We start from the raw sequence: 19,057 nt of genomic DNA, 5'->3' as shown, positions 1-19,057 counted from the left end.
TTAGCAATATACTGTTAATAGTATACTATCGAAAGAGAAGAGTGTGAGTAAGGAAAGACCGAGACTGTTAACTGAGAAAAGCGACAACGATAGTGGCAGCAGTAGTAGCGAGCAATGATAGCGGGAGTGAGAGCGACGAGTGGCGACAATGGCAATGACAGCGGTAGCAGTGAGCAACAACAGCAGGAGCGGGAGCGACAACAGTGGCAATGGCAACAACAACGGTGAGATCGATGACAATGGCAGCAGCGGGAGTGGGAGCGACGATAGTGGCAACGACAACGAGCAACGAGAGTGGGAGCGACAAGTAGTGACAGTGGCAGTGGGAGCGACGAGCATGGTTAGGGTTAAGGAAGTCGCGAGAGGAAAGATATCAGTGCTTTAGTTGGTTCGATTGAACCAACTAAAGCACCGGATATCGAACCAAACCTAAAACGTTGGTTCAGTCACCTGGTTTAACCCAAGCACTCGCCCGAAACACCCGACACCTTGGCTAGGGCGAGCACCCAAGCGACACCTCTTTCAAATGTGCTACTTAGAAATGAAGTGAGGCGCTCAGGCCTCAGCCTCGCCCAAATGCTTAGGCAAGCGCCAGAGCACTTGTTGAAATACCTAAACGTTACACATTGATGCTAGGTGGCTAGTATCTTGGTGTCAGAAAGCCAACACCTTGATTCCAAATGATGGACACCTGGACATCATGTCCACAGTACTCTCACCATGCGTAATTGACACAACGATAGTCTTCAAACGTTGCCAACTACATCATGCCTATTGGATATTCTTCTGGATTCGACCGTTCGTAGTACCAACACGAGGTAGATGCAGCATAGAGTGTTGGATGGCTGCAAGTCACATCCAACTTGGCAACAAATTTCAACAAAACATTATCCATTCAGGAGAACGTTACCATATGATATTTTCTTCGCAATGATGCGGATCAATCACTTCAAACCCCCCTAGCATTCTTTTACAGGATCATCAAGACCTAACTGGCTCATATATGCCACAGAAGATTGGCTTGATAAAGATGAACCATTGTATACTAATCCAATACGGAGTTTCTGTGTAACTATGCTTTCAAGGATCTGTACGGAGTTTCCTCCCTGACATGCCACTATAACTATTAGACGTTTCCAGATGCAAGCAGCACGTGTGACTTGTTTTGTTATAATGCACATCATTTTCTGCCTTCTTTTTATTTCTTAACTATATGGCCAGCCATCCATAGATTGCAGTTGTGACTTCTTTCTGACGCTGCTATAGTTCCCATGGATGCATCAAAATTATTTCTATCTATGATAAGATAAATCAATACTTGTGCAGTTGAGTTTGGCTAGTACATCAAGCCTAATCTAATTTGCACGAGAGAGATAATGTTGGAATATGCTTAAGCTTACCAAATTTCTAGTAACCCAATCATGAGGTCCTCATTTGTAAAATGTTAACTCAACCGGAATAGCTTCCTACTAAATGAAGATGACTATATAAGAATCTTACCCAAATACTTGCTTAGGAGATCATCCATGAGCAGCTTCGGGCTTGTCACCAAAGTCTCTCCTGGCAGGCAGTGGAAGTTTCATCTTCCGTGGCCTACCATTTGGGAAAACAAAAACATGCTTTATTTCATTTAATACCTGCTAATGTTGGAGGCAATGAACCTCCTCTTTGCAGGAACAGGGCAGTGCAGACCACTTTATACATTCTGCCCACAGGCAATCTACTTGTAGATAATGCCTGCAAATAGATTACCTACTACAAATAAATTTATAAGTGATTTATTTGCACGCAATTAAGCAACCCCTATTAACAAGAAAAAGGTGGTTAGGACTCACTTGGGCTTCACCTTACGGAAGCACCAATTAACTTCTTCACACATCCATCAGTAAGGGGCGGGCGCGCTCTTGTTGCTGGATGGAGTTCATATCTGATGCCACAACAGCTTGTTGCACTCGATCAAGGTTCGCACCAACGTTACAAGATCCAATTATAAACAGTGGGGTGACATTGAGTTGACAATCAGCTCTACTGGATCCAGCTTCATTGAATTTGGTACAAGATCATTCTGTTATTGAGTTTGCTAACAGATGATTATCATGATGTCCTCGACAACTCTCAGTCATTCTTCTTTGTGACTGACTGTTAACTGTAGCTGACCAGCTGTGTATTCTCATGCTTCACACCAAAAATAAAATAAAATTGTCTGCATTAGTTACATTTACCATGAGAACTTTCAGAATGGACATACACTCAGATCCGTAAGGGATCATAAAACAAAGTCTTGCTGAGAGTAAAATCTGAGTACAATAGTGTCATATGACACCTAGAACAGGCTACTGGTTTCAAACAACCATTCCACACAGATCAATCTCATGATGTTTGCAAATGAAACTGCCCATCAACCAGCCTGCTATATCATGATATAGATATATGCGTTGACCAAGAGGTGATATTTAGAAAAGAAAGAAGCAAAGCAAGAACAAAAGCATATGTTGGTGTTGGTGTCAGTGTCATAATATCCAAATAACAGAGGACCAACCTTGATCTGTCAAGCTTGGTGACTGATACAGCAACTTGAATGACAAAAGTAATAATATCAATGTTTATAGTCAAAGGAGTTTTGCCTGCAAGAGAAGATCAATGCAAGAAGTTCAAACACAATCAAAGTAAGCAAAAAGTAGCACTTCCACTGGGTTAAAATATGTAAACCAAGGATAACATACAAGTTACAGCAATAAGTTGGAATCATGGACTTTGGCGTATGCAGGTTGCATTTGCTGGTTCCTGCACACACTATAGTGCTAGGAGTCATGGTAAAGTTCCTATAACTTGTTATGAAGCTGTTTTGTGGTCAGACTCCAATACCAGGAGTGAGCAAGTATAGAGAACAATGGTAATTAACCAGCTGTTAAGCAGATATGCCCCAGAAAGTGGAAATGACTGGTTAAGTTACATCTCCTAAATGTGAGGTGCAAATGGGAAAAAGGATTGCAGCTTAAATTCAAAAAGTATAAACCAGAAAGACAGTAGTTAAAAAGTTATGCCAGAAAGATAATCCCTGCATAAGGAGGGTTCCGTACAGATCAGCTTTTTTTGCTTACAATTACGAAGATAATCGTACAATTAGTATTAATCTACAGAACAACAACTTTTTTACTCGTATTTTTCTCAATAGTTGACTGAAAGAAAGCTTCAACACTTGAAATATGTCACATGAACTCATGGGCATAATTTTGAACTATCATAATTCATAAGGTAAGAAATGTTTGGTTAGAAAGGAAGATATGTCAGCCAGATTATTAAAGCACTAACAGAGTTCAACATGATTACTTCTATTGGCTGTAATAAGCCTACACAGAAAACAGTTACTGGAACCGCAGCGGCAGCATGCAGAAAAGATAACCAGCCAATATTTCTGGAATATAGAAATACTTTAAAAGGAACACAAGCTAAAACTCTGCTAATTATCAAGAATGCAATGCTGAATGTATATCAAGTCAATGTTTGTGTGAAACAATTTCGAACAATTCTCCTGATTATTACAATACTAGCATACAGTGTTAACAGAACAGAACCACCAGGGTGTACAGCAATCAAGAAATTTACTTAACATCAAGATCCTAATAGTATCATGCAGAACTAAAATTTTTGGTGGGAACCTTCATTTTTGTTAGAATGGTTACACATTGTATGTGGCAGGGCAACAATGTATTCAGAACTTGTGCTGTTCAAAGTACTTATACAAGATTACTATAAACATATGAGCTTTGATCATGAAATGCCTCAGCATTACAAATCTCAAGCTTGATTCTTCCCCTTCGTCTAAACTACCTCCAGGAAAGCATTGTCATTACTTAGTTCATGGTTAAATTTAACAGCAACAGTTATCTTTCTACCTATAAACATGAGTTCTTACTTTATGGGAATTCCCTCTCTTGCCAAAGTATACTTTTGCATTGTAATACCAGCTAAAATGTTGGGTTCATGTTCAAAGCTGGTTTTGAAGCTAAATATATCATTGAGCTATTTCAACATAGAGTTGCAATCAACAGCTAACTTAATTTAAAAGGTAATGAGATAACTAAGGCACAACCCTTTTATAGGTTAAGGAAACCTTTATGCTTAATTTTAATTTAGGCATGCAGTCATTTAAAGTTTTAGGAGGAAAGACCTACTAGATGTAAGTACTTCTACGGACTTCGGACTTTTTACAATCTGAATACATAATGCATGTGGATTGCAACATTACAACCTTAACCAATTAATAAAACCAATTTAATTTTTAGATCCAGTAAATATGTCATCTCTAAAGATATTTTTGAACATTATCAGCCAGTTTTCTTAAATTAATTGTTCATGTTGTATAGAAAAGTGCATTAATGTGACCAACTTAACAACAAATGAACATATACTTACCCAAACATAAGTTGGCCTTAATAAATATTAGTTCATGTTATCGAAAGCCTATCTATCATCTAAAATGAACATGGGTTAAATAAGTAACAAAAGCAGAATTCCTTTTATAGATATGATGGAGTTATACAGAAAAACATTTAAAAATGTGATACATTGCCTTTAATCATGTCAGGCACCAGGTATGGATTTGTACCTGACAAGTCTGAACAAACTTGTCTGAGAACTTCATACTCCATTCTCTAAAGATCACAGTAGGAAGTTAGAAATTCATAACTTTATTGGATAAACTGGAAAAATGACTAGATGATGAAAATCTTACCAGCAAGAATAGAGTATCAACATGATTTCCTTATGACTTGGCAAGTATATTCACAGAGTCATTATAAATAAGGTCTTAGAGAAAAGCATTGTGTGCATATAAAACCATGCATTTTCCATGAAATAGTGTTGCATAACAAGAATTATGGAAACTAAATTCAAAGTACATCTGTTGTTAGAGAGGGCAAATAAAATATTAGGAGTTCTGCAGTTGCTAGACCACCCAAAAAAACAACACTGCAGACTGAATTGATCCACTAATTCCAAGCTTAACCAGGCTATTGCCCATTGTGGGCACAATTGCCAAAGAAGCGTACCTCATACAATATTTACCAGCTTCGGGTGTCCAGTTTTCTCATCTATTTCGACTCTTAGGCCTATTCCAGCAATTTCAGGTGTATTGACAGGCTCTTGCAGCTGCAGTTGAGCTACTTCATGCTGGTTTTCTGGATTTCCCTCTAGCAAGTTTCTCATTGACCATAGTCCCCATTCTCTTAGAAAGGGGTTGTCTTCATCAACAACACACTGTTGCAAAAGCAAAGGAATTGCATTTTGCTGTCTGATCTCCACCTGAACTTGCTTCCTTCCGTGTAGACAATTTCCAATAACGGATACTAAATCTCTCCGGAACCCCTTATAAGGGCAGACCTTTAAAGCCGTTGATGACTGTATAAAGTGATCCGCATTTGTCATGGATTTTCTTATAATTGCTGGTGGCTCAAGTTCACCAAGTAAACGTAAAAGAAGTTGTAGAAGGCCTGCAGATAGCAACAAGTCGACAGGGGCTTCTGTAGCATGAGCAATATCATTTTCCCAAGCACAAATATGCCTCAAAATTGTAAGAGAATAGCCTAGAACATCAATTGCAGGGAAGCCAGTGGGTACATCAGAACTTCCTCGAGATGAAAAATCAACAATTGCAGAAGCTATATCTAGAACTTTCAGAACTTCAAGTGCAAAAGGACTGGAAATCATGGAAACATCTTTAGGTCGATTACTCAAGTATTCTGATAGCATTCCAAGAAGGAATGCCTGCTCTCTAGTGAAGAAGGAATATCTGCACTGAGCATCAATGGAGTTATCTGTACTTGGTGAGGCTAATCCTTGAAAAAGACGTGAAAGGTATGCCTCTTCGATGCAAACTTTGCAAAGGAGCCAATCCAACCACTCCTCTTGATGACCAGCTGCATGGATAATCAAGAACAATGGTCATCAATGGTAACACTCCAATTAAGAGGGGGCCAATCAGTAATCAGAAGATCCTTCTTAATGCAACTAAGAAACAAATAGCAAATCCTTCACGCAAACAATAAGAGCATGTAATTTACTAAACTTGAGAACAAAATATTGAATTTTATCTTTCCCATAACTTCAAGAATTTACATTTCCAATAAAGCACAGTTGTGGCTATTACAGCCAAAACTAAATGCCCAATCCTTTCAATGCACTAAACAAGATAAAGTGCAGCTAATAATGAACAATAAAGAGAAATATTTCATAATTAATCCAAATATTATGATCTACATGATCCACTATGCTGATCTATGCACACAAAACCATAATCTCCAAAAAAGTATAACATCATTTTTTTTCCTTCGCCAATTCCAGGAACTTAAATTTTAAGAGAACCACAAATTTAGGAGCAATGAAACCATATTTCTCCTTGATCTTTTATAAACTTACATCTAGTACACATACGAAAAGGGATCTTACTTTTAGGGTTTAGGGTTTTAAAGTCAATTTAGATGAAGGGGTAAGTTAAAAATCAACCTCGGCAAGCTGTGGTGACGATCTCCAGAATAATTGGCAGTCCGGTCTTGGTCTCGCAAAGCTCCGCCAACCTCCGATGGCCCCCCTCGGATGAACAGCACGTATCCAAAACCATGCAAAGGGGATCGCAAACCGCCGGGTCCCGGTACCGAGCCGCTGCGAGGAACAAGGCCGGGAAGAAGCGGGCCCACACGGCGGACCGTTGTGCCTCTCCACCACAGGCGAGGTTCCCAATCGCCTGCAGCGCGACACGGGCGACGTCCGGCGACGCCGGCGGCGTGCTCAACAGGACGGAAGCGATTCGATCGGGACCGCCGAGTTCGACGAAGGCGTCCTGGTGGACGGCATCCCCGGCGCAGAGGTTCCTGACGAGGCGGAGGGAGGGGAGGAGGGCGGACGAGGTGTCGGAGGAAACGCGGCGGAGCGCCGCGGCGAGGGCTCCGGTGGAGGCGAGGTGGGCGCGTCCCCCGGGGGTTTTAGAAGCTTCTAGAAGGAATTCTAGGGCTTCGTCGCTCTCGTCTTCCTCCACTCCTGCTGTGCGTCGATCGTTTTCCATCGCCATAACTGAGACCGATTACCGACTTCGAGGGTGTCGGAGAGAGTGGATTTACATCGGAAGGATGAGGAGTGATATTTGGCTCGTCAATTTCTTGACTTAACAGACGGGTTCGGACGCCAAGACAATTGATATAACGTATTAGACGTTTATCTGAAATTTTATGTGTAATTACGTATTTCCTCAATAGTTAACTATTATTAATATCTCAGTCTTTATGTTTTAAAAATTAGTATTAAGATTTCTACATTTAGATAAGTAAAAATTTTAATTTTTCTTACGTTATTAACTTTTTCAATGAAAAAAAAGCACATGTTGTCACGGGAAAATGATAAAAATATAATTTTACTATCTTTAAATTATTAATTTTATAAACTTTAATTTTCTCGATCCTTTCTCGTTCCAACCTACTCACCCACCGATTTGTCACGGATAAAATTGTAAATGAGATGTTTGATGTAATGCTCATGATGTTCGTGTCTTTCGATTTAGTTCATGTTTTACATAGCATGTAAAGGATTGACAGTAGGTTTAGCAACCTCATTTTATTTGGTTTTAGTAGTCGTTTTAGGCTTGCAAACAAATGTTGTATCATGTAGATACTAATTGAGATTTTTTATCTATAGTGGACTATTTTGGACCCTTTGTTGTGCGATCGTTCAGAGCTTGTGAAGTCCGTTTGTAATTTGCATTGGCTATGAAGTGTTTATTGAAATGATTGCCTGTGGATCCCGAGTGAGATATTTTTTCTACTTCGTTTTATCTTTTATAAGTCCTGAGGGACCAAAGGAAGATTTGGGGAGGTTGACCTTTGTGCAGATGGACAAGCAAGGGTGCCGCACGACTTATGCAAAGTCAACTAAATGTGTGACATATAATATCAGAGCGAGACAAGTATACATAGAAATACATGGTATACAAACGTAGGGGACCTAACGAAGTTGCATTGAGGGCAGCCAACACGCGTGACCGTTTGGAGAAACAAGCATGGAGATGTAGGGAAAAGGAGTCGTTTAGAGGAGCGGACATCTAAGATCGACATTCAAAGGAATGGCCAACCTTTCACGTAAGTGACGCTATGAAGACAAGTAAGCTGGGAAGAATGCGTAGCATACTAAGGTTAGGATGTTTGAGTTCCAATTACGACTCGACAATGGCAACCATACTTGATGGTGCTTAAGGCAAGCGAAGTGTTTGGTAAAGGATAAGACCGTGTAAAGTGGAATGGGTTGCTCAACGACGGAAAGAGTTATGCAAAGCTCACAGAGGTGAGGGAAATTGTTAACTCAAAAAATTCGATACTCATGTAAGAGCTTGTATATGAATGATGGAATGCTCATGGCCATCCCAAGACGATTGAAACTTGGCGCTATAGAGCATTGAAACTTTCTCTTCGACATGAGAAGGATGCGTCCGTATGAGGCTGAAGTATGCAGTGAGTTCAGCATGTTGCTAGGCCTCAAGGGTTGTATTGATGAGGAGTCTCAATCTAGCAAGTGTATTTATGGGGGTAGAACAATGCATAGTTTGTTCAGCATAGCGGAGTAATCCAAGGGGATGGTGGTCTCTGAACTTCAAGAGAGAATGATATGAAGAGAGAAGTTGCTTTAACGATATAGATACCTTGGAGGGATAAGTCCCGGTTCTCCAGAGGGAGAATCATGTACAATGGACCACACATGTTGAGGAATATCTCAAGACGATAACCCCATAAAGCTCAACAAACTAAGCGATGATGAGGATTTATATCGCATGATCTCGCATGATCTTACACGAGGTAATGCATTGGTGGATACATTATAAGATCAAGTGGGGGAGCGACCCAAGGCAACACAAAATGAATGCACACTTGGATCCGATATGGAACCTAACACAATCTTAAAAACTGTGTCTTGGAGGCCGAGCCTCTGTTAGTTCCACCGCTTGGACCGACGGTGCCACCGCCTAACCCAACTTTTGGGTCATTGAATGAGCCTCCTAATGAGCTCATATTAGTCCTAATTTAGGCCAAATTGATCCCTAATTGAGTTGGCCTAATTACATTCAAAACCAACTCAATTATAACCTAAACTATTTCAATCTAGACAAATTATTACAAAGCATGAGTCACATATTTGTCTAGCATGTCATTAGTTCATCCAGCACTTCGTCCGACCCTTCGACTCATCGACCTTTCTTTTGGTGTAGTGCCCAATTGGCATATTGACCTCTAGCAATATTTGATATTCTTAATGTAATATCCGATCCTTCTGGCCTGAAACCCAAACTCATGACACGAAGTTTTCTGCCGGCACATCGACCAATCTTCTAATATTGTCCATTCCGGCCCAACAATTGATTCTTCACGCTTTAATCAATTTGTCTCTCCTTGATCGAAGCTAGTCTCATGTCACTTAAATGTACATTAAATCATAACTTTATTAATTGGTTTCGTCATCAAAATTCAAGATTCAATAATCTCCCTTTTTTTTATGATGATAACTAATTGATGATGAAGTTTAACTAAACTCCCCTTATCAATATGTCATATTGATATAAACTTTTGAAATCATAAAATCATGACTATTTCATCATTACATGCATCATGAATATTGAAAGAACCAATTAATCATATCATTGCATGCATTTTAAAATTATGAGTATTTCATGCATAATCATAATTTCAAAACATCATAGTTCACTATGCATGATCATCATCATAACTTCTCTCCCTTTGTTATTAATAAAAAGGAGAAGTGCAACTAGCAAGTTTTCAAGCTAGTAATTTAGCAATATTTACATCACTTTAGAACATGTAAGCTAACAAGTTGGCAAGTGTTACTTCTCTTTGAAATATGAAGGCTAGCAAGTTTTGCTTCTCAGTAAGCTAGCATTTTTCTCTTGAGAAGTGCAAGAAGCAAGACTTTCTCCCTCTTTGTTATTATCAAACAGAAGGGAAGAATACAATAGTATAATTTTTTTCTTTTTACATGAATGATTCAAACATATCATGAGATATATAAATCATAAATATAAGGCAATTCAAGTCATAAATATCAAGGAGTCAAGTGACATAGGTTAATTTGAATAAATCTCTTATTTAGTAAATACCAAGAAGAATAGGATAATTAATGAAAAATCTTGATTCATAATAAATCTCAATTCATAAATATCAAGTGAAAGAATCAAGATTCGTTTGGATGAATCTCTTCTTTAGTGAAAGGAAAATCTTGATTCATATAAAACTTTCAAGTTGTAATCAAAAGAATAATTTGGATAATTTTTCACTTTAGTAAATGATAAAAAGAAATATAAGAGATCAAATGAGATATCTTGATTCACATAAAAAAATCTTAAGTATCAAATATCAAGAAATTAAGATAAAACTTCTCTATAGTAAAAAGCAACATAGGAGAACTTAATTCATACATAAGAAATCTCAAATGATCAAGTTCATGATTCATAAAAAATTTCAAGTATCAAGTGTAAAATTTGGATAAAACTCATTCAAATTTAAATCATCAAGATCACTTTCAAGAGATTCAAAATGACATAAATAGATTTTTTAATCTCTTATTGAAAACTCGATAGGATAGAGAAATTTCCAAAAGAAAATGCATTCCTTTTTTGTTTCAATTTGTGTGATGCCCTAGTCTTTTAGACAAAAGCATTATATCATCATTTGAAAATGAAAAGTAATATTGAAATCATCCAGATATATATTATTACTTCTTTTATTAATTATTTCAACTAATAAGTTTTGAAAAGTGTATTGGATCTCTTGTAATAAGCTTTGAGCATCTACTATCAAGATATGATTTTTACTCCTGGCTTTCGATTGTAGATATTCATACAAGAAGGGTGGGTTTGTTCTAGGTACCAATTTAGCTTTGAGTCTCTCATGGTCAGATATATCTATCTTAATTTTTGACATAAGGAGGAACCCAAACTAATTTGTGTGGATCATACTTTTTGAATGGACATTTATATACAAAATAAATGTCTACTACAAAAAAATACACTTAATCTTAGGGGTAATATGTAATGTTGGTCCTTTAACAAATGTAGTTGGTTTTTATTAAGTATTACTTATTACAAAGCTGATTCATTCTTTTCTACGAACATGACTCTTATTGGCAGAAATCATGTTTAAAAATTTGCCATCAATTTTAATTTTTTTAATATTTATTTTAGTAACAAATTTTTTTTTCATGATTTTAATTCCTCGCATTCAGTGCAAAAGGTTAACATGCAATTATCATACAAATTTTTTAATTTTTTAAAATTTACTAGAAAAAGAAGCATGATCCTTTTTTAATAATTTATATTTTTTACCAACTAATTTTAATTCATCAAATAAATCATGGCAAACATCAAGCAATTCATTATAAGATAAAGGAGTTTCGGTTGAGTCATTTACCTCGTGGTCGAAAGCTATTAATGCGTAGTTCATCACTTTGTCTTTGTTGGTCTCGTTCTCAATGTACTCGATTTATCCCAAGTTACCTTGAATACTTTTTTTTTGTTGGCAACTTCTTATTTTTAAGTTAATTTTTATTTTTTGATTCTCGTTTTATGAACCTTTTTAATTTACCTTGAATACTTTTTTTTTGTTGGCAACTTCTTATTTTTAAGTTAATTTTTATTTTTTGATTCTCGTTTTATGAACCTTTTTAATTTACTTATGAGGAGTTCAAAGTATTCATCACTTGAGCTTTTGCTCAAGTGGTATTCTTTTGTTCTAAGTGTCAAATTATTCCTGTTCTTTAAAAGGTTATTCTTATATTCATTATATGCTTTGCACGTCATTTCATATGTCATCAATGAACCAATGAGTTCTTCCAATGAAAAATTGTTTAAGTTCTTTGTCTCTTGTATTGCAGTTATTTTCGGATCCCAACTTTTTGGAAAGGATCTTAGAATCTTGTTTACAAGTTCAAGATTAGAAAAATATTTGTCAAGAGTTTTCAAACCATTGGCAAAAATAATGATTTAGAAAAATCTTATTCGATAAACCCCGTATTGGAAAGATGCTTAATTTGAAAACATTTGTAGAATGTAATGAGTAATAAAATCAGTAAGCAATAAAGGTAAATTGCAAAAGAAAAGAGCACACCAGATTTATAGTGGTTCGATCACTATGACCTACATCTACTCTCGATTTCTCCTCCGTTTAGGCCACCGATGTCTACTAATGGTCTTTCTTTAATGGGCAAAGACTAACTACCTTCTTATAACTCTTTTCTCCTTTTGACAGGCTCAGGAGAGAACCTTTACACCCCTTTTTTACAAAGTTCTCCTAACACTTTCCCTTGGAATAGTCTCTAAATTTTAAGATGAGGGACTCTACATTTTACAAGGTTTTACAACTTTAGAATCACATAGTTTTGTTCAGCTTTCTTTTGCTTCCTTAAGTACAAAAGATTAGGATATTTATAGACCCCAAATGACTTCAAAATTTGGAGCTAATATTTAAATCCTTGAGATTTTGGGATATTAACGGTACCACCACCTATGTTGGGCGGTACCACCGCTTGCAGTACTAACATTGGGTAGTATTATCGCCTAGTCTAATGGTACCACTACTTGACACAGTCTTAAAGATTGTGTCTTGGAGACCGAACCTCTAGCTGTTCGATTGCTTGGACCGACGGTGCCACCGTTTAACCCAACTTTTGGATCACTGAATGAGCCTCTTAATGAGCCCAAATTAGTTCTAGTTGGCTCCTAATTGAGTTAGCCTAATTACATTCAAAATTAACTCAATTACAACCTAAACTATTTCGATGTAGACAAATTTTTACAAAGCATAAACTACATGTTTATCCGGTATGTCATTGATTCCTCTAATGTTTCATCCGACCCTTCAGCTCATCATCGTCTCCTTTGGCGTATTGCTCAATCGATATGTTGACCTCCTGCAACATCCAATATTCTTGGCACAATATCCAATCCTTCTGGCCCAATACCCGAACTCATGGCATGAAGCCTTCTACTGACACGTCGACCAATCTTCTAACATTGTTCATTCCGACTCAACAATTGATTCTTCCTGCTTTAATCAATTTACTTCTTCTTGATCGAAGCTAGTCCTATATCACTTAAATGCACATTAGATCATAACTTTATCAATTAATTTTATCATCAAAATCCGAGATTCAACAGTTGCTACCAAGGAAGCTAATAGGAACAGAATCGATGCGAACCCTACAACATGATGGCGGTGGTCATGCATGAGAGTTGCAATTTGTCTTTCTATAGACCAAGGGGAACTACTCGGAAAACACAAAGGTATTAAGACTAGGGGTCGAAAGGGGCAAGAAAACGATGATGAATCCAAAGGGATTTAGCTACCCAAAATTAAGTATCGGTTAGAATTGAGATAGACTCGAATGAGTGTCGTAGTGCCATAAAGGCAGATCTACTGCTCATGAAGAACGAGACACAAATGTAAGATGACAGATAGTAGGACCTTGAGCATGGCAACACCATGGTATTGTAGAGACGAGACTTTCATGAAGTCATCGATCCCTTGTTCTCATAAAGGGAGAGCGCTTGGTTATGAAAGTGGCTGAGGAGGTGGAGAATGTGAATGTGAACTCTAAGTATGGAGACAATGCTAAAGGGCAGAGGTCAGGGAATTTCGTAAGACTAGTGTCAACAAGCTTCTCATCATGATAGCCGAAAGTGGAAGACTTCGAGTCGATGCGAAAGTGCTTGACTAAGATGATGGAGTAGGCGATGTTGACAGTACATGGTGTTGTACCTTTGTAATTTAGAGGAGCAGACGACAAAGATGATGGAGAATACAGTACAATCCCAGAGGCGACCAAAATTACTAGAGACTTACTCCAAGTTATGGTGAAAACATCATGCATTCTAGAAGTTTGATGACATTGAGAAGGTGAATCACAGTAGTTAACTCAACGCAAGGAGTGAAAACACTTCAAGTGTTTCAGAAATGCGAGCAAAGAGCAAGCAAAGGCTAGTAACTAGCTCAATGCATGGAGTACAATCCTCGAGGAGGGGGGCGAAATCAAAGTAACGTTTGTCTTCTCAACTTTTGAGAGAATGGGTGAAATCGAGTACCCCAATTATCTTATATATCAAGCAGAGGGGCTCTACATGGTTCAAAGACCATTCGAAGAAACTTAATGGAAGATAATAGTTGTCAAATCTTCACCGGTGGTGATCAATGTTACTGAGAGTAGATTATCCATTTTATTTCCCAACATAATATCAATTAAAAGCAGAGGTAATGCGAACATACTTAAAAGTGACAACTAAGTAGAAGAAGAATTGATGAGCAAATTTTATAGAGGAATGATCCAAAAACTTTAAAGTTGCGAGGCGATGCTCGTTAAAGCTCCAACAAGTATCCACCTAATTCAAGCGGTATGAGGTATTTGAGAGACTAACAAATACTAAAAATGATATTTTCCTTCATTTGAGAGATTTGCAGGAAGCAATAGTGATTAGCACAACTTAGCTAACCCCATATTAGAGTTAGAGTCATTGATGAGTTGAAGCAGCATGGCAGATTAAAGTTCAATCACTCAACAACAATAGTAAAGTCTAGTTGGGAGCCAAGAGGCGCAATGCAACTGGAGCAAAAGATTGAAGACTCAGCAAAGGCGAGGAGATGCAGCGTCTACAAAGGCTTCGACGAGGACGTTGAGGGAATAAGTGGGGGAGAATGTCATAGACAAAACTGTAAATGGGGTGTTTGATGTAATGCTCATGTATGTCTGTATATGTCAATTTTATTCATGTTTTGCAGAATATTTAAAGGGCTGGCAGCAGGCTTAGCATCCATATTTTCTTTAGTTTTGGTGGCTGTCTTAGGTTTGCAAACAAAGATTATGTCATGTGGGTACTTGTGAAGATTTTTGGTCTATAGTGGATCATTTTGGACCCGTACGATGCTTATAAAATCTGTTTGTAATTTTTATTGGCTATAAAATGTTTACTGAAATGATTACTTGTGGATCCAGAGTAAGACACTTTCTCTAATTTGTTTTCTCATTTATAGATCCTAAGGGACTAGAGGAGATTTGGGGAAGATTGATCGTTGAACAGATAAGCAAGAGTACTACGACTTAAGTAAAATCAACTAAGTGTATAACAGTTTATTGCACCTATTAATCTTGCACGCTTGTCGCACTTGTTGCCCTTGACATCTGCTCACTCACCGTTCGCCCACTGCCCCTCTTTTCGTTGTTAATTTTTACTGTACAAAAGTTGCCACTGTGATTATTGTGTTACATATGTGTCTTTAGTTGTAATTTTTATTACAGATGTAGCAGAAGTGTCATCTCTATAGATAGACAACTTGCATCAGAAATAAAAGAAAGCAAATGTACAAAAGTTTTTATCGTCGTTATCGCTATCATGTCAGAAATTGCCACTGAGTCAAACCGGCAAAGTTCATGAACCAATAAGCATACAAGTTTTTATCGCTCGTTATCGCTTTCATGTCATTATGAGCTCATGTAAACAAATGAACAAATTTGAATGTAATTTTTGTTAGCTTACAGTAACTCTGCTTAAGTTGTTGTGATATCTCGATATGATGAGTCTCATACAAATAAAGTTACAAGGAGAAAGCAAATGTATAAAAGTACTAAATGAGCTCCGCAACAAATGGCACAAAATGATAGATCTATTTCAAAGATGCCCATCAACATCAATTCTATTAATGTTGCCACAGATTTTTATTTTTTTTTGTCATGCTACTTTCATAAGCAGGCAAATGAAATAAGATTTTACATCCAACATAAACACTTTCATTTCATACAGTAAAATGAGAGAAAAAAATAATTTCTCATCATTTCAATAAAAGAAAATGTGTGCGACGGATGAATAGGTGCGGTAAACGAGTGATGATCAAGTAGGTGCTATGGGTGAACGGTTGCGACGAGTGAGAGATGAGCGATTAGGTGCGATGGGCAAGCAATGATTGAGTAGGTGCGGTGGGTGAGTAATGGGCGATAAGTGTGACGGGCAAGCAGAATTAACGAATAACGAGCGAATAGGTTGGAACGAGAAGAGGAAGAGAAAATCGATTAGAAAAATTTATATAAAATTAATAATTTAAAGATAGTAAAATTATGTTTTTATCACTTTCATTGTTATCACATTTTTTTTTTTTCCATCGAAAAAGTTAACAACATAAAAAAATTGATATTAAATATTTCATTTTTATAAATTTAAGAATCTCTGTACTATTTTTTAAAGTATAAGATCGGAATATTAATCATAGTTATTTATAGAAGATAATATATAATTATCCTAAAATTTTTGTATGTTTTACTCCTAAAAAAAATATTTTTTTTTTCATATGTACCTCTATAAGTATTTTACATAAATCATGAGATTAGATTAAAAGAGAAAGCCTCCTCAGATTGCATACATAATGAAATTTAGATGAGCCTTGTTTAAAGCGGCTTGATCATCTCGGCCAACCTGAACTAAGATTTAGATGATATCAAACTAAAGTGAGGATTAAAGATGCGACCAATCATGCTTTCAATAGTTATAGCACATTAGGAAATCAGGAAAAGATGCGACCACATCCACAGAGATATGCTTAAATGGGCTCGCATGAAGTTTGAAGGACATAAATCATGCTTAATAAACCTTTAATTAGTTTCCCTAAAGCCAACACGGAAATAGATTAGGATTAGCATCCTGGCAGCAGAAGGATCCTGGACTTGGGGCCCGCTCCCGCTGGCTCACATGACGGACAGGTGGCGGAAAGCGGACCCCACTTTTCGCACTGGCTTCCAACAACCCGAACGGGGACCACTCGCAACCCCGTTCCAACCCCACCCACCGTGAACACCACCCCTCGCACGTGCCGACCTCGCTGTGAATGCAACGGCGACTGTTTCACGGGCTGGACGCCACCGTGCTTTGTGGCGCCACTGAATTGGGAGTTGCACAGAGAGCCACAGCAATGGGAAACAGAAGAAAAGTTAAAAAAGGAGTAGAAGAGGGGCAATCCATCGGCTTATCCTAAATCCAGTTCTAATCTTCGGCGCTGCTGTCGTCGTCGTCGTCATCGTCTTCGTCATCCTCGTAATCGTCCAGCTCATGCACTTGCCCGCGCCGCAACGCGCCGGGATTTGACATCAGTTGCAGCTCTTGCTTTCCTCCAGTCGCCGGAGCGTACGCAGCTGCGACCGGTGGCGCGGGACTGTGCTGAACCTCCGCCGCCTTGGCGACGTTGACGCCGGAAGCTGTGGTGGTGAACCGCGTCTCGGTGGAGACTGGGCGGACCGCTGTGAGATTGATGATCTGTGGCGCCCGGGGAAACGTCCATATTTGGGACTGGCTCGACGGGGCCACCGCCACGGATGGCGGTGGCAGCACCCACAGCGCTCCCGGCGGTATCATGCTAGCCCCGGCTGCGTCGCCTCCGAGCGTCCACATCGGCATCATCCCTTGCGCCCCTGGCCCGATTGGCGCCAAGCCGGAAGATATCGAGATGGCGCCGCCCACCGGAAGCAACGGGTCCTGGACGGGGTAGTACCCGGCGATGACAGTGCCGCCACCAGTCCGTGACGGCTGGAGTTTCTTCCTTCGTTTCTTGCCCGCTTCCTCGTCGTCCGTTGCTGGCGCGTCGTCGGCGGCCACGATGGTGGATGTGGAGCTCACTGGAGCGGAGGTCGGTGCCTCAGTGGGTATTTTCAGGGTCCCGCCGACGTTGGTGGCAATGGCAGGGACAGTCCCCGTGCCGGTGGCGGCAATGATCGCCGGCTCAGCGTGCTCGAGGAGCCACTTTATGGTCTCGCCGTCGGACTTGTGTCCCAGCTCGCGCGTTAGCTGGAAGATGCGGGCGGCGCATGCCGCCGGCATCCGGATCCTCCGGCCACGGCCTTCCACTTTCGTGTGCCGGTCCTTGGTCCGGCTTGCTGGCCTCCGGACTATCTGGAAAGCCCCAACCCCTAACATCTCGATCGGCTCCGGCTTCGGGACGATGAAGCGGCGTACCGGTATTGCCCCGGGGGACGGAACCGCTACCCCGCTAAGGCTGCGGCCGCCGCCTCCGGTTGCCTTCCTCTGCCAAACCTCTTCGTCGCGCTTCTGTGTTTCCATATCTCCCCACCTTACCCTCTTCGAAAAAGCTCACGTCCTTCGCCTTTTCCCTCCCTTCTCCCAAAAATAACAGATCGCACGCACACTTGCACACGAATCAAAACCTAGATACCCACTCCCCTCTCTTTTTATCCTCCATCCTAGGCTACGGTAAATGGACACCTATTCCAGATCGGGACCCAGCTCCGCGCTGTAACGAGCGTCGGATTCCAGGATGGTCCACTTGGTCGAGATTTAAGGGTAGACAAGAAGGTTGATTTGGGGAATTCGGTGAACCGGTAATTGTTTAATCTTGGAAAGGCCAAAGCGTGCGTGTCGCGTGCGGATGAGGATTCCCAGACTGCTCGTCTTCTACCCGTTTGATCTGAACCATATTTTTCCTACCATTAATATCGTACCCGTGGGACCTACCTGTCTTGCGACTGGAGTTAACGGTGACTCCACAGGCAACGCCTGCGAGATCGACGAGTCATGGTTCCAATCCGTAGCACAGGTAGGTAAACCCCCTCAACGCTCTTCTCATACGAAACCTCGCCAAAACTTCTCGTCCTAGAAACACACACGGACCTCTGCTCTGTCGAACCACACCGATAGGTTGCAACAGCGGCGGGACCCTGGTCCCTTAAATCGTTGTCCTCTCGTTTATCACGTCACTTTACTGAGGGTGTGGGCTCGGTACTGTGCCAGCCGGGTCCCCTTTGCCCTCGCAGAGAAAACGAAGGTGGGCGGTGGGGAGAGGGCGGAGAGGTCGGCATGGGCGACTGGATCCCACAGACAAAACGCGAGGCCCACAACCAAGGTGGGGTCATCCGGAGGGTGCGAGACGACAAGCTACGGACGGAGACTGGGAGGGGCAGTGGTCCCCACGCCACGTACCAGGGGTGGTGGGTGGGGCACGTGGCACGGGCCCTACCTGAC

At 39.9% G+C, this 19,057-nt stretch overlaps 2 protein-coding genes across 7 annotated transcripts; both read right to left on the bottom strand.

The window, feature by feature from the left end:
* Positions 1-1,422: 1,422 nt before the first annotated feature.
* Positions 1,423-7,169, bottom strand: LOC135587434 (uncharacterized). 6 transcript variants are annotated; one of them, XM_065078846.1, is made up of 6 exons: positions 6,505-7,169; positions 5,052-5,918; positions 4,610-4,655; positions 2,724-2,793; positions 2,540-2,624; positions 1,423-2,175 (listed from the first exon to the last, which is right to left on the bottom strand). In XM_065078846.1, the coding sequence occupies exons 1-2, from the start codon at positions 7,064-7,066 to the stop codon at positions 5,053-5,055; spliced, it is 1,428 nt and encodes a 475-aa protein (XP_064934918.1). In that variant the 5' UTR covers positions 7,067-7,169; the 3' UTR covers positions 1,423-2,175; positions 2,540-2,624; positions 2,724-2,793; positions 4,610-4,655; position 5,052. The 6 variants fall into 6 exon arrangements, with proteins under 6 accessions (XP_064934918.1, XP_064934916.1, XP_064934915.1 ...); XM_065078844.1 differs by lacking the exon at positions 2,724-2,793; XM_065078843.1 differs by having other exon boundaries at positions 2,540-4,655.
* A 9,464-nt stretch (positions 7,170-16,633) lies between these two features.
* LOC135587433 (transcription factor PCF2-like) lies at positions 16,634-18,227 on the bottom strand. The gene has a single exon (XM_065078840.1). It carries the CDS (start codon positions 18,137-18,139, stop codon positions 17,069-17,071), a length of 1,071 nt encoding a protein of 356 aa, XP_064934912.1. The 5' UTR covers positions 18,140-18,227; the 3' UTR covers positions 16,634-17,068.
* Positions 18,228-19,057: the final 830 nt, after the last annotated feature.

This window comes from Musa acuminata, chromosome BXJ1-8, assembly GCF_036884655.1.
Source record: "Musa acuminata AAA Group cultivar baxijiao chromosome BXJ1-8, Cavendish_Baxijiao_AAA, whole genome shotgun sequence".
In the NCBI taxonomy this organism is placed as follows: Eukaryota; Viridiplantae; Streptophyta; class Magnoliopsida; order Zingiberales; family Musaceae; genus Musa; species Musa acuminata.
The sequence above is the reverse complement of the archived record's forward strand: the minus strand, read 5'-3'. Positions and strand labels throughout refer to the sequence as shown.